This window comes from Panthera leo, chromosome D3 (genome assembly GCF_018350215.1).
Source record: "Panthera leo isolate Ple1 chromosome D3, P.leo_Ple1_pat1.1, whole genome shotgun sequence".
NCBI classification, from domain to species: Eukaryota; Metazoa; Chordata; class Mammalia; order Carnivora; family Felidae; genus Panthera; species Panthera leo.
Window position 1 is genome coordinate 35,139,425 of NC_056690.1, and position 23,091 is coordinate 35,162,515.

General features: G+C 38.1%; 1 protein-coding gene across 4 annotated transcripts in view; it reads left to right on the top strand.

Moving 5' to 3' along the window:
• PPP4R1 (protein phosphatase 4 regulatory subunit 1) overlaps positions 1-23,091 on the top strand; it is a 63,065-nt gene that overhangs the window by 21,795 nt on the left and 18,179 nt on the right. For all 4 annotated transcript variants that reach the window (XM_042911205.1, XM_042911207.1, XM_042911204.1 and 1 more), the window contains 7 exons: positions 3,455-3,597; positions 4,058-4,204; positions 7,156-7,263; positions 7,401-7,466; positions 8,141-8,299; positions 12,411-12,538; positions 19,719-20,242. In XM_042911205.1, coding sequence (XP_042767139.1) covers positions 3,455-3,597; positions 4,058-4,204; positions 7,156-7,263; positions 7,401-7,466; positions 8,141-8,299; positions 12,411-12,538; positions 19,719-20,242 — 1,275 coding nt within the window. The remainder of the gene's footprint in view (positions 1-3,454; positions 3,598-4,057; positions 4,205-7,155; positions 7,264-7,400; positions 7,467-8,140; positions 8,300-12,410; positions 12,539-19,718; positions 20,243-23,091) is intronic.

Below are 23,091 nucleotides of genomic sequence, written 5' to 3' on the forward strand. Positions count from 1 at the left end.
ACAGATTTTTTTCAGTGAGTACAGTACTATAAGTTTATTTTCCTTATGATTTTCTTAATAATATTTTCTTTTCTCTAGCTAACTTTATTGTAAGAATACAGTATTCAATATATATAATATAGAAATTATGTGTTAATCAACTGTTTGTTATTGGTAAGGCTTCCAGTCAATAGGAGGCGATTAGTAGTCAGGTTTTTGGGGAGTCAAAAGATGCATGTGTATCTTCTGCACAAAGGACGTCAGTCCCTCAGCCCCCTAATTGTTCAAGGGTAAACTTTATGTAAAAAAAAAAAATTTTTTAATGTTTAGGGACGGAGTGCAAGCAGGGGAGGGGCAGAGAGACGCATACAGAATCCGAAGCAGGCTCCAGGCTATGAGCTGTCAGCACGGAGCCCGACGCGGGGTTCAAAACTCACAAACTATGAGATCATGACCTGAGCTGAAGTCAGATGCTTAACCGACTAAGCCACCCAGGTGCTAGATTTTAAAAATACATTCTTGGGGCGCCTGGGTAGTTCAGTCGGTTAAGTGTCTGGCTCTTGGTTTCAGCTCAGGTTATGATCTCACAGTTTGTGAGTTTGAGCCCCACATCGGGCTCTGAGCTGACAGCATGGAGCCTGCTTGGGATTCTTTCTCTCCCTGTCTCTCTGCCCCTTCCCAACTTGCTCACTCTCAAAATCAATAAATAAACTTAAACAATATATATATTCTCAAGTTGTTAAGTTCATGGTAAATATCTCTATTGACATTTATATATTTTATTCAGTAAACATAATACAGTGTGCAGTCCTATGCCAGAATCTAGGATAAATGCTGGAGCAGTTACTAAGGTGAATAAGAATTTCTGTCATCAAATTAACAGTTTGATGAATGCAGCTAACTCCTAAACAATAAATTATAATGTAGAGGATTAGCACTGGCTTCAGAATGTTAGTGACATTGAGTTGGATTTAGTAGAATGATGAAGTACAAAGAAGGGAAGGAGCATACTCAGGAGAAGAGAAGACAAGACCGGTTTAGAGGTTTAAGGAGTTCAAGATAGTGGCCCATTTGCCCAACAGGTAGGTTACTGAGTCTACAGTTTAAAGTAATGAGGCTGTTCAGTAAGGTAGTTGGGGTCTGGATTGTAAGGATTTATACTGTATGCTGTACTAGAGAGTTTGTGTTTTTGTGATTTAGAACGATAATGTACCAGTGTGGACTGACTTGGTGAAAAACATGGGCAACAGGAACACTTGCTGGGAGGGACTCTGTTACTTTAATATTGAATGAAACTTACTACAAAAAGTCACGGACTATAAATTTTCAGCCCCATGAAGTAAAGCAAAATGAAGCCATGTAATTGGTACTCAGCTCAAGAAATAGAACTAGCGTCCCAGAAACCATTTCAGGGCACCCCCTCATTTCTGTCCTGTTCTTGTTCCCCAAGGAAATCAATATCTTGACCACTAAGTATATAGGTTGGTTTGCCTCTCTGAACTTTATATGGAATCATACTAAATATGTTCTTTTGTGTCTAGCTTCTTCATACTTCTGAAGCTTGTCATGTTGTTGGGGTGTAACTGTATTTATGGATTTTTTAAATTGAACCAGAAAAGAGTTGGATGAAAGATGTACCGATGAGGGTAAAAAAAAATTAGTAAGTTAGTAGTAAGTCTAACCAAGCATTTGCTATATAAAATCATGAAAATCTATACTTTAGAGGGAAAAAAAGTCAAGATCAAAGTTGATAAGGATAAGGCAGACAGAAGATTTAAAGGTTCTAAGCCCCTTGTTTGCTTAGGAGAATGGAATATATGCATTAATTTTACAACTGTATATTTTTCAGTAGTCCTTAACTTGGATGTCATGATCAGCCCAGCCCACCAAGTTAGAGACTTTAGGCTCAACTCCCTTCTCCTTCACTCCCTTCAACCATCGCAGTAGCTCTGAAATCCCTCCCCAGCCCTTCGGTTTCTCCCAGACAGCTCACAGTGGGTTCATTTCTCAGCTCCGTTTTGGTCCGTTGCCTAAGAAGGCTTTGAAGAAAGAAAACATACTGATTTCATTCTCAACTAAAACTGTAACTTGTGTCCTTCATGTACTTCAAAAATACGTGTAACTATTAGGTCAGTTAGCAAATTCAGGGTTAATGAGGAAAAGGAGAGGCCTAGGTCTTTTTTTTTTTTTTTTTTTTTTTAACTAATTTTTTATTTTTCAAAGCAGAAGCACTATTTTTGTTCAGTTATGGTCTAACTTCAAGTGGCACAGCCATGTAATAGAAATTCCACATACTGGTTTGTTGAGAAGATTCTTAGCTTTGTAAAATGCTAGTACATTTTCCGCTGATACTTTCATTAATTTCTATTTGTTGAAGTCAGAAATTTCCTCTGGCCCCATGCATGCATATTTACCTTAAAGTAACTTTAATAATTTAATCATTAATAGGTGCCAAAGTTCTAACAGGGTCTAATATGGTGAATTGTATTGATAATCCATCATGTCTATGTATGTCTTAGTCATTTGCATTTCTTCTATGAATTAATTGTCTGTATCCTTATTTTCTTGTATTCATTTGGACAGTGGATTCTTGGTTTATAGTTATTAATACTTTGTTATGTGTGTATTTTCTCCCAGGCTGGTTTGCCTTTTAACTGAGTATGGGACCTGTTGTCTGTATTGAAGGCTTTATAAAATGGAATTAGTTGGTCTCTTGGTTGGTTTGGGGGTTTTCTTTGCCTTTGAAGGGCTTCCTGCCTCAAGGTGAAACATTTTTTAAAATGTTGTCTTTTAGTGCTTTTGATCTTTAAAAAAAAAAAAATAAAGTTTGGAACTTTAATTCACTTAGAGTTTAAGCTGTGTAGTATAGGAATCACCCTTTTTTCCTCACATAACTAGCTGATTCTCTGCCATTACTCTTAGACACTTCCCTTTTGAAACCACACTTAAATGTGCTCTATTTACTTGGGTCTCTTCAGGTTTTTTGTTTTTTGTTTTTTCCTCTAACTGTATTGGTCTTCTTTAATGGTCACTTACCATTTTAGTCATAATTTTAACTATAAATTCTCCAGGCAGTGATTAAATTTATTAGGAACCAGTCCCTATGGCTTGTCCTAAGAGGCTCTTAAATAGTTGAGTTTATAGATAATCTATATTTTGTTGATGTGAATATTGGATATTTAACCCCTAGCATATGTGGCACAACGTAGGTGATGGATGAATTCAGTCATGATAGGAAATGATTGCATACTCAGTGTGTTGTATGAAAATAGAAGTGTGGGATGGGAGTCGGGTCTTCTTTCACTCGTGCGTTGACCTGCCTAGGATTGTGAAAAGGATCCCAGAGTCAGGGAACATTTTGTAAGCCCTTTGAATGCTGAGGATGGAAGTCCAGAGCTTTCCTAGTCTTAAGCCCATGCATAGATTTTGTTACTGTGGGAGAATGTGTTTGCTCATATTTCTATTATTTCAATAGAGCCAACTGTGAGAGCAGAGCTGATGGAACAGGTGCCTCACATTGCATTGTTTTGTCAAGAAAACCGGCCTTCAATCCCATATGCTTTTTCCAAATACTTACTACCTATTGTGGTTAGATATCTCGCAGATCAGAATAATCAGGTAAGAGTGCCATTTATGTGTTCTTAATGGAAATTTGTGTAGTATGACGTATGTAGAATGGCCTACCCTAGGGGGTCTCATTTGAATTTTTTTTCTCCTCCACTCATCATTCCATTTTTTGAGATGACCGTTTGTCTTAGACAAGAATACATTGACAGTGTTGCAAATCTAGGGAGTCTCCTTAATGCATTAGAGACAGTGTCATTTGCTGCATTCTCCCGCGGTACCCTCATGGGTGTCCCTCAGAAAGTTTGCTGATTTGTGAGTCACCATTTGTCATATCACAGTCTGCAGGGGTTCTGTGTTTGCAACAGTTGGAGAACATAGCCGTCAGTTTTTATTTGCAACGTTTTGCCACTTACGGATCCCTTTGAAATGAAAAGTTTTCCGTTTTGTGAAAATCAAGTGATAGAGTTTTGTTGTGTCTGTACTTTGTTAACACTGCTGATTTTTTTCATAGGTAAGAAAAACAAGTCAGGCAGCTTTGCTGGCTCTGCTGGAGCAGGAGTTAATTGAGCGATTTGATGTGGAGACCAAAGTGTGCCCTGTCCTCATAGAGCTCACTGCCCCAGATAGCAACGATGATGTGAAAACAGAAGCTGTGGCTGTAAGTAGAAGGCATTTTTTTCTGTTTAGGTAAAAATAAGTCACTATATTGACAAATAATGATGGCTCAAATATTACACTGCATTCTGTGCTATGGAGTTTATACATATTAAGTATCAAAGTAACCACAGATCATTAGAAAGGGCTAGAAAGGGACATAGGCATACAAAAAAGGTCCGTGTTCTTCGGGCTCCATATTATGCTTTGTACCTGTGAATTAGAGGGCTCTATCACTGAGCTCTGAGGAAGCAGATATGCAGCAAGAGAGTAAGAAGTAACTATAAATTCATTATTATGGAAAAATAAGATGGGAGAAATAATCAGTGTAGTTAAAACAAAAACACAGCCCTGTATTGGGTGAAGAAACATTTGTGAAACTCTATTTGCTGCCATTGAACACTTTCTGAGCACTGTGTAAACACAGAAGAAAAAAAAATCTTACCTCCTGCCCTTGACAGTCTGGTCTTTCAGAAAAGAATAGTCAGGTGAGTAGTTTTATGATATATGTGATACAAATTGTGATTATAAGAAAAATGCACAGATTAAATCATTATGTGCATAACAAAGTCAGGTATAATAAGTCCATCTAAAAATTCAAATCTCTTTGGGTAGTGAGAGTTTACTAGTTAAACCTAAAATAATATAATTGCACTTTTGTTGATATAAAAAAAATTATACCAAAATTGTATTGTGTTTCTGGATCATTAGAAGAATGAATTAGGTCATCTCTCTAGTCCCGTTTCCTTTGGAAATTTCTTGATTCCATTATTTTAGACACACTGTATAAGTGAATAATAAATTTAGGCACTTTTCAGTAATACCATTTTAATTGAAATGAAATTCGCATAATAAAAAACTGCCTTTTATTTTTATTTTTTTATTATTTTTTATTTTTATTTTTTCTTTTAATTTTTTTTTTTAACGTTTTTATTTTTATTTTGAGACAGAGAGAGACAGAGCATGAACCGGGGAGGGGCAGAGAGAGAGGGAGACACAGAACCGGAAGCAGGCTCCAGGCTCCGGGCCATCAGCCCAGAGCCCGACGCGGGGCTCGAACTCACGGACTGTGAGATCGTGACCTGAGCCGAAGTCAGACGCCCAACTGACTGAGCCACCCAGGCGCCCCATTATTTTTTATTTTTTTAATGTATTTTTGAGAGAGAGAGAGAGAGAGAGAGAGAGAGAGAGAGAGAGTGCAAGCGGGGGAGGGGCAGAGGGGGGGAGGTGGGGGGGGACATGGAATCCGAAGCAGGCCGCAGGCTCCCAGCTGTCAGTGCAGAGCCCGACATGGGGCTCAAACTCATGAACCGTGAGATCATGACCTGAGCCGAAGTCAAACACTTAACTAACTGACTGAGCCACCCAGGTGCCCCCAAAAACCGCTTTTTAAAGCACACAGTTAAGTTAGCATTTAGTACATCCACAGTGTTGTACAACCAGCACCTCTGTCAAATCCCAAACATAGGTTTTATTTTGTTTTGTTTTGCGTAATTTCACAAGTTCCTCAGTAAAGGAAATCAGTTTTTGGGGAACTCAGCAGAGTTTAACTTGCTCGTTTATTTTTATTGGATTTAACAATAATGAAACATGGTAACTGTAGTAAAAAGACTGTATTTAGCAGTATTATGAAACCCAGAATTCTTTTACCGGTCGGTTTATTTAGGCATGTTTTGCATTCCCTGGTCCTAATAATTGTTCTCTGTCTTGGGAATAATTCTTTCTGATGAATTTAATTATGCTACATCAGTGATACAGTATAACTTTGGATCTTTAGAATTTGAAAATGCTTAGAAATAGTAGGGAGTCAAAAACAAAACTGGTTTTGGGATTTGGGAGATTTCAGATGTTATCTCCAGTTCTGAGGATGCTGGGATTTTGATGGGGATAGTGTTGAATCTGTAGATCAATTTAGGGATAGTTGCCCACCTAAAAATCCGTGAGCATGTAGGTCTCTCCATTTATTTAGGTCTTTTATGTATCTCATTAGTGTTCTGTAGTTTTGGGTAAACAGAACGTATGTATTTTGTTGAACTGTGTTTCTTAACATTGTTGTCAGTGATATTGCTGTTAAATGTTTTCAGTTCGTTGCTAATTTATAGAAATACATTTGATTTTTATGTTCTGACATAAGTGCTGTAAACTTCCTAAGTACACTTATTTGTCTGGTGGCCTCTTTGTAGATTCCTTGGGGTTTTCTAGCTAGACAGTCCTGCCGTGTGTGAATGGAGTTTTCTTTCTTTGCAATCTCTATTCCATTTACTTCTAATCCTATTTGTATGGCTAGGAGTAGATGTAATAGATAAATAATAATAGGCCATCAGATTTCTTTCTGCACTAACTGGGAGAGTGGGGAAGGGGGATTTATTTAAATAACATTGGGCAGGTTTTCAAACATAGTTCATTCTCACTTTGCCTGGTACTGCGTTAACTGAAACTGTGCGTTGGAACCGTGTCCTTGTCTTCCGTGGAACCAAGGCAGTTCTCTTGTGCACAAGTTTCTGTTAAAACGGTACTTTGCAAGGTAATGACTGCCTCCAAATAAGTCTTAGCAGCACAAATATACTAAATCCACATTCTTCTTATGGATAATCTTTCCCGTTGAACAGTTACCACTCATTTTCTTACTGGGAAAATGTAGAGGATTCTGCTTTTAAATTATCAGGCAAAATGATTAATAAGATTGAAACTATAGATGAAAATGAAATTTTTCAGATTCTCTCTGGGTTTACTGTGCATTTAGTAATTATTGATTGATTTTATTGGTAGTAGTATCTATTTTTCTGTCTTCAACTTGGATAAATAAGATGAATGTTTTTTGTGATGTTTGCGGTGTGATGCCATATCCTATTTTATATTTCCTGAAGTATATACTTTTAACAAGTTAGCAAACTTAACTGGAAAAGTCTTAACTTGAAGATATTTTCAGTGTGCTTTTGTTCTTATTCATTTTAGATAATGTGCAAAATGGCTCCCATGGTTGGGAAGGACATTACAGAGCGTCTTATCCTCCCTAGGTTTTGTGAGATGTGCTGTGATTGCAGAATGTTTCATGTTCGAAAGGTATTTTTTAGGCATTTTGTTTGTTTAAGAACATGTGGTTTTAGTGGTTACTGTATTGATATGTGAAACGTAAAAGATTATTTTTAAAGCAGTGTATTTGTAATATTTTGAAATGTCAGTGATGCTTTTGTTGGCAGGTCTGTGCTGCCAATTTTGGAGATATTTGCAGCGTGGTTGGCCAGCAAGCTACTGAGGAGATGTTGGTAAGTATTGCAGAAATAAAGGGGTAAATAAAGGAGCAAGCAATACGGTACAGAGTCACACGTGAATTTGCAGTGCATACATTCACCCCACATTTTATGAACACAATTCCGTGAACGTAAACCAGAAAGATAATATGACCTTGAGAGTTTAAATTTCTGTAATCTGGGCCCTTGAATTGCGTTTAGATGATGGTTTGTTAAAACCGAATGTACGTGATGCGTAAGAACCATTGATTTGTTTTTACCTCTCCCATTTTCTATTAAACAAATCAGTTCTTTCTTTATTCAAACAAGTCCGTAATTTGACTGCAACTCTCAAGTATTTCAGTGACAAATTAAACCTACAGCTTGTTATTTTTAAATGGTGAGTACATGGGATATACATGCTTAAAGTAGAAGTTAACATACTTGAAGAGCTTCTGAAGCCATCTGTTAGGCAAAACAGTTTAGGTACAAGCTTTTGAATAACATTTAACCTTTATTTGTTGGGTTTGCCCTTGCATAGTCAACATTGTTGTGAATTAGGTGTGATTTATTTAAAATTACTGAGTGTTAATGCTACATGGTTTTTCTAATTGTAATAGGAAAATCTAATATTTTAAAAACAGAAAATGAAATAAAAGTAACCACTGAAACCTGGTTTGTCTGCCTAACAAAACCCTATCCTTGCATAGCTGCCCAGGTTTTTCCAGCTTTGTTCTGACAACGTGTGGGGAGTCCGGAAGGCTTGTGCTGAATGCTTCATGGCGGTTTCCTGCGCAACATGTCAAGAGATCCGGCGGACTAAATTGTCAGCACTGTTTATTAATTTGATCAGTGATCCTTCACGTTGGGTAGGGCTTTGTCTAATTATCATTTTTGGAAAATAATACATTTTACATAAAACATGGTTTTGATTTCATAATTTAAGAAACAATTTATTCAGAGTATGTTATTGTTAATACTTTTAGGAATAGGCAATAAGTAAACTACCGTATTACTTTTGTTTATTAAACTGGGCAGAACTTCGGTACAGATGTAAAAATCATGTTCATTCTATTGATATGTTGTGGTATATTGATTTTCAGATGTTAACTGACTTTTAGTAAGTCTTACCTGGTCATAGTGTAATAATTCTTGCTGTGTTGCTGGATTCAGTTTGCCACTATTTTGTTAGGGGTTTTCATAGTTTTGTAAAAGATAATGGTCTGTAGCTTCCTTGTGATGGCTTTTTGTTTGTTTTCTTTTGTTTGTTTTGTTAACACAGTATAATGCCTCATAGAACAAGTTTAGGAAGTACTCCCTCCTCTTCTATGTTTTGGGAGAATTTTCGAAGAATTGGTGTTCTCTTTTAAATGTTGAGTAGAAATAAGTGATGCGATCTCGGTTTTAACTTTGTGTGCGGTTTTTTTGTTTTGTTCTGATTTTGGGGTTTTTTTTTACTACTCGCTTGTTACAGGGCTATTAAGTTTATTTTCACTTGTTAAAGAGTTACTCAGATGATTTCTTCTTGGGTCAGAGTTGATAGTTTGTCTAGGAATTCGTCTGTTTCATGTAAGTGCTCTAATTTGCTGGTATATGATCCATAGTACTTACTTCATAATCTTTGCATTTCTCTAACATTAGTAGTAATATCCCTTCTTTTTGACTCTAGTAATTTGAGTCCTGTCTCTTTGTTTCTGCTAAAGGTTTTTCTGTTTTCTTCAGCCTTTTACAACTTTGGCTTCACTGATTTTCTCTAAATTTCTGTCCTCTATTTCATTAACTTCCACTCTAATCTTTATTATGCCCTCTCTTCTGCTTGCTTTTGCTCTTCTTTTTCCAGTGTCTTGAGGTAGAAGATTAAGTTATCAATTTGAGATCATTCTTTTTTCTTTGAATTACCATCCAGGGTAACTGGCTTTCAACCTGAAGAGCTTCCTTTCATATTTACCGTAATGTAAATATGGTAGCAGTAAATTCTCAATTTCTGTTCATTCGGGAGTATCTTTATTTTGCCTTCGTTTTTGAAAGATAGCTTTGTTGGGTATAGGATTCTTGGCTAACGGGGTTTTTCTTTGAGCACGTTGAATGTGTTGTCCCCACTGCCTTCTGGTCTGTCTCTCCTGTTTTTGCCAGGAAATTAGTGTTTATTGGGGTTCCCTTGTAAATGATATGTCACTTTCCTTTTGCTGCTTTCAAGATTTTCTTCTTGCTTTTGACTCCTGGCATTTTTACTGCAATGTATTTATAGATCTCCATTGGTTCATCCTACTTTGTTGAGCTTCTTTGATGTGTATGTTACTGATTTTTAATAAATTTGGGATGTTTTAAGCCATCATTTCTCCAAATACTGTCTTTTCCGACTCTTCTGGTATTCCTATTGTACATATGTTGGTACACTTTATGTCCCACATTTTCTGAGATTCTGTTCATTTTTCCTCATTTTCTTCTTTCTGTTCTTCATCTTGCCTAATCTATAATGATGCACCTTGTGTTCACTAGTTCTTTTTTTCTACCAGTTAAGATCTATTTAAGTTTATGTGGTGTTTTTATTTCAGTTGTTGTACTTTTCAACTCTAGAATTTCCATCTGATTCTCTTCATGAACCTGCATTTGATAGGACACTGTCCTCATACCTTGCTTTACTTCCTTAATCCTGCTTTCATTCTGTTCTGTCAATAATTTATAATGGTCACTTAGAAGTTTTTTTCTAAGTCCAACATCTTACTGTTCCCACACATAATTTCTGTTCCCACACATAATTTCTGTTCCCTAACTTTTCCCCCAGTGTATGGATCATACTGTTTTGTTCCTTTTCATGCCTTTTATTTCTTTATTTTTGAAACTGGTCATTTTAGGTAACACAGCAAATTTGGGGACTGGTACCCCTCTCTGGGGCTTGTTATGATGACCTACTTATCTGCTTAGTGACCGGCAGGAATGCTTTAGTGGACTCTTATTCCCCCCCCCCCCCAGGAGGCGCAGCCCTGGGCATGCCCACAGCCACCCTGGGATGACCGCATTTTGGTGGGAGTGGGAGTGGTGGCTGCCTCGGGGTGGGCAGCCAGAGGTACTCTTGGCTCCTCTATCCTGGAGGAGGGGCCTCATAAACTGGGGCAGGGGCCGTATTCTGAGTATTCTCATGGCCCAGTGTTCTGAGCCAGATCCAAGGTAGAGCTTCCATTCTACCCATAGGCGTTGTTCAGAAGAAGGGAGCCCCTGCACCCACTGTACTTGTCCAGGACCTGGCCTCAGCATCAGGTAGCTGGGGCAGGAGGAGAAACCTCAAAATCCCTCTGGCTAGAAGCTAGAAGAGAGGGGGCCCAGTGTTGCTGGCTGCCACAGTTTGGAGTAGTGGTTTACCTCCCTGGTTTAAATACCACAGACTCTCAGTTTTTTTTTGTTTTTGTTTTCGTTTTTGTCTTTTTACTGAATATTTACAGATTTTTTTGAGTAGATATTCCTTGTTTTGTTGTTTGCCTGCCCCTAGGACTATGTCCTGGGGTGTTAAATTGTGGGTTTTTGGAGGTCTTTTTTTCCCCCCGATTTCAACCATTTCGCTGGTCAGTGGCTCTCCTATGTTGTCACACCTGAAATAGATCTGAGGACCTTTCCATATTCAAATAGACTCTACATAAAGGGAAAGACTGTTAAGCCTTAGTACTATTTTAATGTTTTTTAAAAAATGTCTTACATGAGCTTGATAGAAAAGATTATATAGCTTATTTGAAGTTTTTATTTTGAAACCTTATTTTATCATTGTTTGCACATGCAGTATTTCCTGGTAATTTGGGAATGTGTTTATATTAAAATGAAGGATTCCTTAAATCTGTCATTTGAGGTATATGTAAATCCTAGGCCTATTTGGGACAAGCTCAGAGTTTTAACAGTATCCAGAATAGACTACACTCATGCAAAAATAGTCTTAAAAGTTACCTTTTATGTTTTTATGGAAGCAACATTTACCATATAAAGGGGAAAAAATCTGTAAGTTCACACATACGCTGCTTTTTGCTATCTTTTTTTTTCTTTTTTCTTTTTTTTAATGTTTTATTTATTTTTTGAGAGGGAGACAGATTGCAGGCTGGGGAGGGCAGAGAGAGAGAGGGAAACACAGAGTCCGAAGCAAGCTCTAGGCTCTGAGCTGTCAGCACAGAGCCCGATGTGGGGCTCAAACTCACAAACTGTGAGATCATGACCTGAGCTGAAGTCTGATGTTTAACTGACTGAGCCACCCAGGTGCCCCACATAATCCTCATTTTAAACCATGGAAAAAGTATTGGTATTGATATGCCTCAGGGGCAGGATCTTAGAGAAATTGGTTTGTGGTTTTTCTCCCCTCAGAGTGACCTCTCTCAGACTGTGTCCATCCTTCTGCTTCCTCTCATGAATCCTCTCTTCCCCCAATTTTTTTTTTGTGATCTTGATTGCAAAAATAATACAGAAATACAATATAAGATAAATAAAATTCTATAACCTTTTTTCAGTTTTCCTACTTGAGACATTCATGGATAACAGTAGTATGTGTACCCAGTTTTTTGTGAAATAGTATTCTATTTCTGATTAAGTCTGTAGTTTTGGCACATCTGTCTTGTTTCCTTTTAGTGAGCAAATTACAGTCTTTCCTACCAGAAAACATGAAATGGATTATCACATTTTTTTACTTTATTGCCCTGTATTTTCTGTTTGGCAATCTTGGTTTCCTTGAGAACACTGCAGTAACTCCTTTAGTCCCATGCAAATGCTCTATGGGCTCTCATATTCATATTCTAACGATTGGAATATTCAAGCCAGATTTTAAAGTTGAAAGTAAAAAAACAGAATAGTTTATAAAGAATCTTAAATCCTAGCTGAAGAACGATTTATAGTTCTGAATCTGGGAGAGTTTTTTAGAATACCTTACTCCTGTCTTAACCATGCTTCAGTATATGGCCAGTAGATTGTTAATAATCCCTTATTTTTACCTCCTCTTTTTCTTCCTAGGTTCGCCAAGCAGCTTTTCAGTCTTTGGGACCTTTCATATCTACTTTTGCTAATCCGTCTAGCTCAGGCCAGTATTTTAAAGAAGAAAGCAAAAGCTCAGAAGATACATCAGTAGAAGACAAAAATAGGTATGATTTCTTCAAACTTTACTTTCCAGCTTTATTGCCTGTGAACAGATTTTCATTTCCTCTGTTTCATAATAAATGTTCTTTTTGGAGCCTTTGCTACTTGTCTCGATTGTAAAAATGGGTAAATATTTTTGAAGAGCTGTATTGTAAATACATTTGTTAAATGCCTCTGGTGATTTGTGTCTTAAATGAGAAGATGAAGATGCATGTAGCAGTGAGCTTGACCCTGGCCGTGGAGAGAAGTGTAAATGAGAGATATGATAGCTTTTTAATCAGTAAGTTTATTTAACAGGTTAGTTACCTAGTAAGCCATCTGTTGACATTTAGAATAGACGGAGTAATGATTGTACAACCTAAAGAGTAGTTTTTTAAGGGATAGAACCTAATTTGGGAATATGTTTTAGTATATAGTCCATTTCTTACTATTATTTTTCCTTTCAGTCAGTTAATTTAATTGTGGATCTTGAACTCTGCAGAATGATGATTATCTCTCATGGAGGGGGAAAGCATTGTAATGATTAGCACCAAATTAATGTGCTTATTAACTAGAATATCAACTGTAAATGTAATAGGGCAGCTAAGTTTTAAAATACAAAGGACAACTCTGATTTTTTATTTTTAAACCATTTTTACATTAAGACATTCTGAGTTTTAGTTTTTAAAATTTATTATATACTTAGGGGAAAAAATTCAAGCCTAACTTGGTGCATGGGAAATATGCACTTCACAGGTGTGCACTTGAAATAATTTAGAACCTGGTTTTGAAACAGTCCCTATTATAATGCTTAAGTTGCCATAGTGTCTTGTCCCTCCCTTGTCATGATGCTAATGGACATTTTCTTCTGTAGGTCTTGATACTGTGATATTTGCTTTCTTGGTGTTTTGATTTGGCAGTTCTTCCTTTCTTCTCTGCTGCCTTGTTTTACCTTTTTGCCCGTTCTCCTACTGTCCTGCTGAATAGCCAAACAAACCTGAGGTACTGTTTTTTGTAAAGGAAGAAAATCACTCTAAACCTGTCTTCCTAGCGAGCAAATTCTGTCAGTTCTTTTGAAAAACAGCTGCTGCAAGGAGTTTGACAAAAATGATGATGGGGGCGGGGGGGGAAATGTTATCTGTTTTTCATTTTTAAAGTCAGTGTTCACTGCCTTGTTCACTACCTAATTGTACAAAGACTATTACATAAGTTTTATTTATTTTTAAATCTGGAGAGAGTTTAGTAAGTGAAAATACGAATTTACAGAGAATTGTATAGGTCAGGGGTCAGCAACCTTTTTCCCAAGGCTAAATAAATATTTTCAATGTCTGCCACGACCACTCAGCTCTGCCCTTGCAGCATGAAAGCAGCCATAGACCGTGCATAAATAGATGGGCGTGGCTGTGTTCCAGTAAAACTTTACTGACCAAAATAGTTGGTGTGGCTGTCATGGCCAGTAGTTGTACTGACTGTTGGTGTAGAACATTATTGGAAGAGCTGTGTGAAGGTAGCTATCTTTTACCTGCAAACCTTAATTAATTCCTCTTCCATTGTAATGAAGCATGTCTTAATGTCAAGTCAGTACTATTTGTAGCATTGGGTTTTCACTATATTGTTAGACTTGATTGAATCGTGTTAACGGTATAGGGGAGGGAAGAGAATTTGCGGCCAAGGAGGGAGTTGTACTATAAAAGTTTTTGTGTAGTTTTACTTCCTGACTTCAAAAAAAGTAGTCCCCTGTATTACTCATGTCAGAACCATTAGTTTGTTTACCCTCTCTTAATTCTATACTGGCTTTGGTTTTAAGCTGTCGTAAAACTTGTTTTGTTATTTAGGATTGATTGGTTGATTATGCAGAAATTAATTGAGCACCTACTATGAACCAGCTCCTGTAGATAGAAATCAGGAACTTGGTTCCTGTTCTCAAGGTCCTCTCAGTTTTCCTGGAATTCAGGTCTTACAAAATAAGCAAGTTTTTGACAGCCTGTTTCCACTACTATTTATTTATTATATAGTTTAATCTGATTCTGGAAACATTCAATATCACTTAATACTTTGAAGCATTAGTGGATTTTAAACCTCTGACTTTATATACCAGATTTATCTTTCACTCATCCTAGATCAGGCTATTAATGCTTTGAAGGTATTGATAAAGGCTGCTTCCAGAAGCAGAGTTAAACGTTTAAATTTGCATTTTTAAATTATGTAAAATAAGCATTCTCTTCTTAGTCAAATCAAGTGTTATATTATTCTCTGAATACACTATGTCCTTTTTGATTCTCCCTGCTTTCTGTTCGAGAGCTGTTCTGTTCCACCCATATCTCATGTAACAAAGTGAATGTCAGCATGCTTGCTGTCTCTGGACTCACTACCTCCACAAATCTTTTCCTGAGTTTTTGGGAAATTCAGAGCTTTTGCATCTTGGCTGACACTAGCAGTGGAATGAGAATTCTAATTTCTGATCCATAGCTTTTCAGTTGTGCATTTGCAGATATCACCTAGTAGACTACAAGTCCATCTGCTCTGGCAATCTAGTTTTTTATTTTCATGTAAAAGAACACTTTCACTGAGCCTAGCACATGGTTGGCACATAATAAACCCTGAATGAATTGTAAGGAAATAATTTATTTAAAAAATGTATTTTAATGCTTATTGGTTTTTGAACGAGAGATAGCGTGAGTCGGGGAGGGGCAGAGAGAGGGACAGAGGATCCAAAGTGGGCTCTGTGCTGACAACAGCGAGCCCCGCAAGCCGTGAGATATGACCTGAGCCGAAGTCAGACGCTTAACCAACTGAGCCACCCAGGCGCTCTGGAAATAATTTAATCTCAGAAGCTTTACGTAGCTATGCCACTTATGCCAGTTTTTGTCACTTTAGCCTAATGCCAGCTGCGTGAAAGTGAGATTGCTGTTGGTACAAATTTATTTCACTAATGCGAAAACTCCATTTATTTATTTCACAGTACTAGAAAGAGGTTTATGTTCTTTTCTTTCATGTCAGGATACAGAACTTCTTTAACCAGATGTCCCACAGGTCATTTTCTCCTTGAAATACAATGTACTTATTCTTGTAGACCTGGAGTCTCTAATAGGAAACTTAGGTAGACACTAAAGGAAAATTAAGATTCTGTTACAGATATTTCTGGCTTACCCTCTTGTGCTCTTATTACCTACATCTCTTAGGAGATAGGATAATTATCTCATTTTGCAGAATCAGAGGTCTCCCCAGGTTTCAAAACAATGTGTGCTTGTATGATAGCATTTGGAAATCTGACAACTAAGAACATCAGAATTTTGGTATTTAGCAGCTTGATCTTGCATTGACTGTTAACCTAGCTCCAGGAAAATTCAGTGTTTAGATAATTTATATTTTTGACAGTTTGAAGCAACTGTTATCCATACATGTCATTCTTCCCAGAATTTAATCGTAGGAAGAATTTTTTTGTCTCTTTAAAACCATCCTAGGAATTTTTTGTTTGTTTTGTTTTTTTAATGTTTATTTATTTTTGGGAGAGCACAAGCAGATGAGGGGCAGAGAGAGGGGGACAGAGGATCCAGAATGGGCCCTGTGCTGACAGGCTGACAGCAGCGAGCCCGATGTGGGGCTCAAACTCACGGACCGCGAGATCGTGACCTGAGCCGAAGTAGGGTGCTCAACCGACTGAGCAACCTCTGTACCCCCTTACTAGGAGTTTTAAATACAGACTAGTATGGTAACATCAGGCAAATAGAATGACTTGGCCATTCTTCTTCTTCATTTTGGCTAAGAATATTAAAATTTAATCTTTTTTATGTTTTTATTTTATTTTTAAGAGAGAGAGAATGTGAGTGGGGCCTGGGGGCAGAGAGAGGGAGACACAGAATCCAAAGCAGGCTCCAGGCTCTGAGCTGTCAGCACAGAGCCTGACATGGGGCTCGAACTCACGGACTGTGAGATCATGACCTGAGCTGAAGTCGGAAGCTCAACTGACTGAGCCACCCAGGCCCCCCTAAAATTTAATCTTAATGCCACGGTAAGAGCAGTAATCAAGGAACTTCAGGCCCGTGGAATAGTTTTACATCACTGAATGACTTTTTTTTTTTAAATGAGTTTATTTATTCATTTTTAAGTAGGCTCTATGCCCAACGTGGGGCTTAAATTCACAACCCCAAGATCAAGAGTTATATGCTGCACCAACTGAGACAGCCAGGTGCCCCTGAATGGGCTTTTAATTGTATTCTTTTTGTGTATTTTAAATGCAGGTGTTTTTAATTTATCAGATAACAGATGAAGTCTTACAAGTTTTAACCCCTTTAGTCCACACTCCCACCAAGCAATGTCTTGTTACTGTAATTATTAAAAATTTAATTTTCATATCAAAAAATAGCAAAAATAGCATAGAGAATCCCATATACCTTCAGATCCTCCAAGTGGGAATATTTTACTATATTTGCTTCACTGTTTTTCTTGAGTTCTTTGAAAATGTTTTAGACATGATACTCTTTTTACCTCTCTTAAATATTTCAGCATGTGTTTACTCAAAATGCAGACATGACTACAAAACCACAGTCCAGTTACCAAAATTAAGAAGTTAACATCCATGCAGTAATCTAGAGACTCCATTCAAATTTCACCAATTATCCCATTAAAATTCTTTAAACAAAAGTAAAACGATGTCTTCCAGTAAGGAGCACATGATTGGAAAATACTCATGTAGAAGAAATTTATTTAGCATGGCAGCACTAGCTTCAGGAACAGTTTCGGGGAGGGAAGGAATCTTACAGGTTGTCTAAGCCAATCCCTTCTGCATGAATAAGGAGTAACTGGAATCCGAACCCAGGTTTATGGGGGTGCAGTGCGGGCACTGGGGACAAGGGCCAAGACCTCGGGGCCCAGCGCTCCCACAGGCGTAACAACTCTCCTATGTACCCTGACTGTAACCCTGTGTACCCTGACTGACTGTAGTCCTAAGAATAGAAGGGAAACACCAGAATTTAAATGCTGTCGTTGTGTGGTATGTTTTCAGATGACTTCTTACATATTTTTTTCTATGTTTTTGAAGTTTCTTTAAAATAATCACGTGTTTTTAAAAATACATATTTTGGAAAACAATGTGAACATTACTATGAGATAAAGCCCACCTGGGGGGAGTTGGTAATTTCTCGGTGGCTACTTACCTGGGATATTACACAGCTGTTAACGGCCCCTTCGGTTTGCTCGGTCCTGGTGAGCCCCTGTTTAGTATCTTTTATTGTGTCTGTTTAAAGGCACATGCTGTTTCAAGGGAGCACCTTTAATTTTTTTTCCTCACGTTCACCTTCAGATTACCTGCACCACTCATCCTTACTTCCCTTTCATATTCCTTAGAAAGAGGTGGCTCTTTCCCCATTTAATTTGTGCACCTGTGTTCTTGAGCACATGTTCTTTCTTCTCCAGAGATGATGCTTTCTCATCGGTTTTGCCAGTCTCCCATGTCTGCACTTGCTACATCTCTGCTCACCTCTCTCAGGCATCACGAGAAAAACGCCCCCGCTCTGTTACTCTGTGCCCATCGTGTTTTCATTGACCTTTCTCGCCTTGCACGCATCAAAGCCCCGCACACATCCTTCTGAGTTGGTGACCTCCAGATCTGTCCCCGGTGTCTGACCAGTTTCCCGTGGGCATCCCCACCTGGAACATACCCTAGATAGCTCACATAGCCTGTCCAAACCAGAACCCCATTAGCTTTCTCATTAAACTGTTCTGGCATTTTCCACTTTCATTTGGTGCTACCAGGATCTGTTCTGTCACACTAGCCAGAAATTTGGCAGTTTCCAGATTCCTCCCTTTTGTTTTCTGTCCCCAGCATGGAACAAGTAAACATACCCTATTGGTCTTGTCATCATTTGAATGTGTTTACTTCTTCTCTAGCCCCAGCCTTGCCTTCATTCACAAAGTCCTCATTGCCTCTCACTGCCCTTCCCATTGTCCCTGCCTTCTATCTCACCTCCACCCCATTTCCTACACCACTTCCAGAATGTTCTCTCAAAAATAACGCATGTAAAATGCAGTTTTCCTAATTCCTACATTATCCCCTGTAGCCCATAGGATCCATTCCATAGGTGTTTGGCAGGGCACCTGGTGGTGCTGGTGAAGTTTTTCACCCTGGTCACCTGTCATTCCCTTCTCTTAGCTGTAAGAAACTCCGGGTGGCTTTCTGAGTATATAATACTCTGTCACTCCTGCTTTTGCATATGCTTTTTCTTTCTTGAGTGCGTTTTCTTCCCCTTAGCCTCATAAACATTTACTGGTTCTTCCAAACGCCACTCCTGTCATTTCCTCTAAGCCTTTGAATTTCAGCTCCATTCACAGTGCTCACCACTCTGTGTGGCAGGTACTTGGCTTGCATGTTTGTTTCTCCTGTCTGCCTCCAATTGTAATCACCCTGACAAGGCCTGCATCTCATTCCCATGTGGATCCTCAGCGCTGGCTTCATTTCCTGGCTCCTAGTAGGTGCTCAATATGTGTTTGTTAAATTTAATTGAATCAGATAAAATACAAGGGATAAACATTTGAACTTACTATAGCGCTTTAGTTTAGACAATGGATGGTAATAATCAGTGGACTCGAATTTAGGAGCTTGTACCATCTGTCCTTATCAATTAAGTCGTGACTCTATTTTGAAAAAAAATCTTTGGGAGTAGAGCTGGAGAGAGTGGAAGAAATTTAAAAACCTTTATTTACACTTAAGTGAATTTTAACATTATGTCAGATAGGATCTTTTCTAACACTATTATAGAGGTTTTTTCCTTTTTTATGTAAACAAGTAAGTTTTATTTCTCAGCTTTTCAATGTCATTGGAGCAGTGGCAATACCATAATCCTCAGAATCAGATCATTTTTTAAATGCATTGTAGGAATTTATCTTCCTACAGTTTTTCTTTAGTTTATTATTGAAATTAGCATGGCATTTAAGAATCCTGGGATTCTACAGTGTTATCTTTTCCAACTCTTGTAATACTTTAATATCTAGACTTATGCTTAACAGATATTTACATCTCTGAACACAGAACAACTGATGGAAAAAGAAGCATTACCAGTACATAAACTATACAGTTTGTGTGGATAATCTTTTTAATTTTTAATATTTAACTTGTTTAAATACTTTATGTAGTATCTTTCATTGAGTTTTTTCCAGTAATTATTTTTATACTTTCATTTCTTTTTTCCCCAACTGAAACAATAAAAGGATCAGAGATCAAGAAGTCCCAGAGGATGTACAAATCAGGCCAGAGGATGTTTCTTCAGATCCCAGTATTAGTAATTCCAGTGTCAAACTGGAAAACATGGTGGAAGAACATGCTGAAACATCTAGGAAATCTCCAGGTGAAATAAGTGTTCCAATGGACAGCTCTTTACTTTGTACTTTGTCCTCAGAATCTCATCAGGAAGCAGCTAGTAATGAGAATGATAAAAAGCCCGCTAACTACAAATCTACATTACGGCCAGAGGGTGGCACCAGCTCACCAGATTCAGCTCTCTTAGATCAGGAATTGTACAACTCCTTCCATTTCTGGAGGACTCCTCTTCCTGAAATAGATCTAGATATAGAGCTTGAGCAGGGCTCTGGGAATATACTCAGCCCAGAGAGACCAGAAGAAACACCTGAAGTCACCATACCAGGTTCTTCAAATATCACTATGGCCACCAGAAAGGAACTTGAAGAAATGATAGAAAATCTAGAGCCGCATATTGATGATCCAGACGTTAAAGGTATGGAAGAGTCCATCAAGTTCTTTACCCTAAAGCTGATATAAACTATCATTTGGTGACCCTTTTTCCTAGAAAAATTGCCTTTTAAGAATTTGTTTTCACCATCGTCATGTGTTCTTGTCTTGGTAAATACGCTTAATCTGATTATTTCGTAAATTTCATTTAGATAAGCTCATCCCTGTGTTTCTGATGGTAGCATACATATACAGATTTGTTGATTTACAAATCACTTGCCCTGAAATGTTCACAATCATTCAAACCGTGCTTTACATGTACCATTTCAAATCTGGAGCCGTGCCTTAACTATTTTGCTCTGGGTTTCATTAACTTTTTTATAAAACAGCAGCAGATGCAGTGTTCCTTTTTAAGAAGGGACTGTGGTCTAGTAACAGAGATATGTTTCCTGTGGAACGTGGTGTTTTAAGAGCTGTAAACGTGTATAAGAGTCAACTGGATTTCTTTTTCTCAGTTTTGACTTTTTTTCCATTGGGTTATTTGTGTATCACCCAGATTCTTTCATTGTGAACAATAGCCCTAAAGGTTGTTTGATGTTAGAATAAAGAGGGGCCTCTTTCTAAGGGGCAATATGTTCTAAGGCAGTCTGTGGGAGATGAGGCACGCTGGAACAGTCCCCATTGTTCTGCCCACTGGGGCTGGGACCCGATGCAAGTGTTGTCTTTCCCTTTGAAGACTAAAGCCCTCCTCATGACTTTCTGTAACCATTCAGTGAAATAGTATTCCAAACAAAAAACAATTTTGGAAAAGTCCTGTAACTACTCATCTTCAGATCTATCACTTTGTGGGTTTTCTTTTCTTTCTTTTTCTTGTTAGTTTCAGAAGCTAAAATTTCTAAGCTGTCGGTTTGCTCAGTGTTGGGAAATACCATTTTCTTTTACTGTTTATTTTTATTTTTGATAGAGAGCTCATGTGAGCAGGGGAGGGGCAGAGAGAGAACAGGACAGAGGATCCAAACGGTCTCTGTGCTGACAGCAGAGAGCCTGATGCAAGGCTTGAACTCACGAGAGCCGTGAGATCATGACCTGAGCCAAATTCGGACGCTGAACTGAGCCACCCAGGCACCCCAGGAAATACCCATTTTTAAAGCAGATAAAGGGATACCTTTAGTATTGTTCTAAAACATACAAAACCTGCTTCTTTAAACTTTGAACATTATATCAGGGGTGGTCAAAATCATGGTTATCTTCATTTGGCTTTAATTTATCATTTTCAGAGATTTTCTATAATTTTACCCTTGGAGAAAAATGATCTGACTAAAGACAAATTCATATCCTTGACATTTGAAAGTTACTTTTTTTAATTTTTTTGAATGTTTATTATTTTTTTTAATGTTTATTTATTTCTGAGACACAGACAGAGCACAAGTGGGGGAAGGGCAGAGAGAGAGGGAGACATAGAATCCGAAGCAGGCTCTAGGCTCTGAGCTGTCAGCACAGAGCCCAATGCGAGGCTCGAACTCACAAACCGTGAGATCATGACCTGAGCTGAAATTGGTCACTCAACTGACTGAGCCACCCTGGCTCCCCAAGTGTTTGTTAATTTTTGAGAGAGAGACAGAGAGAGAGCAGGAGAGGGACAGAGAGAGAGGGAGACACAGAATCTGAAGCAGGCTCCAGGCTCTGAGCCGTCAGCACAGAGCCAGACGTGGGGCTTGAACCCACGGCCTGTGAGATCATGACCTAAGCCAAAGTCTGATGCTTAACCGACTGAACCACCCAGATGCCCCTGAAAGTTATTTTAATTTAACTGGCAGATGGTCAATTTCATTTTTAACCTTTTGTGTTAGGTTTATTGGAATATAATTCAGATCTGTAGAATCCAGCCTTCTGAAGAGACATTTGTGGAAGAGTAGACACACATAAAGTTGTGTGTGACCCTCACCACTGTCAAGATGCAGAACTGTTACCATCACCCTAGAACATTCCTTTGTGCACCTGTAGCCAGTCCTTTCCTGCCCAGCCACTAGCAACCACTGACCTGTTTTCTGTTCCTGTCATTTTGCCTCTTGTGGAATGCCACATAAATGTAATCAAGTAAGATAAGCCTTTTTTGAGTCTGACTTCTGTCGCTTAGCATCGTGTTTTTGAGATTTATCCTGGTTGTTCCATGTATCACTAGTTCATTCCTTTTTATTTATTTATTTTGATCATTCCTTTTTACTATATAATGAAACAAGGGCAAGAACAGAGGATGGAATATTTCTAATAGAATATCCTATTTTTTATCTCATGGTAGATTATTTTTTATGAAAAACAATCTTACCACTTTCTTTGCTCATTTCTCAGTGTGGCTTCTGTCACTGATCTTTACCCATGACCCAGGATTCCACAGTATATGACAGCTTGGTGATGTAGCAACTACTGAGGCTTTTGTTTTGTCAGAAGCTTCGTCAGAATCTTCCCTTAGTAGTTTGTCTCCAGCCCTTCCACACTTGTCCACCCCAGATGAGGAGCAGTGAGACACAGAGAATTACACCTCAAACTAAGGATGTTCATAGCTGAGGGTACTCAATTTTTGGTAAACATTTATAGTTTTTAGCTTTGCAAATTTTACTATTCATTTATTCAGTTGATCAGGCTTTAGTAACTGCTATTTTGAATGAATCTTATGCTCCATTTTTATGAAAAAAAGATTGCTAGCCCAGCTTTTTTGGCCTGTTCTGGGGGCTCTCACTGCATTATAGTACCTGCTAGTTCTCTGCCATCATAGCACTAACAAATGTCAACTGAAACATTAAAATGTTTTAATAAATAGCTAAAAGTGCTATGCATAGCGTGCTTTTTAAAAAGACCTACATGTATGTGTGAGTTTTAGGATATGACCTTGTGTTT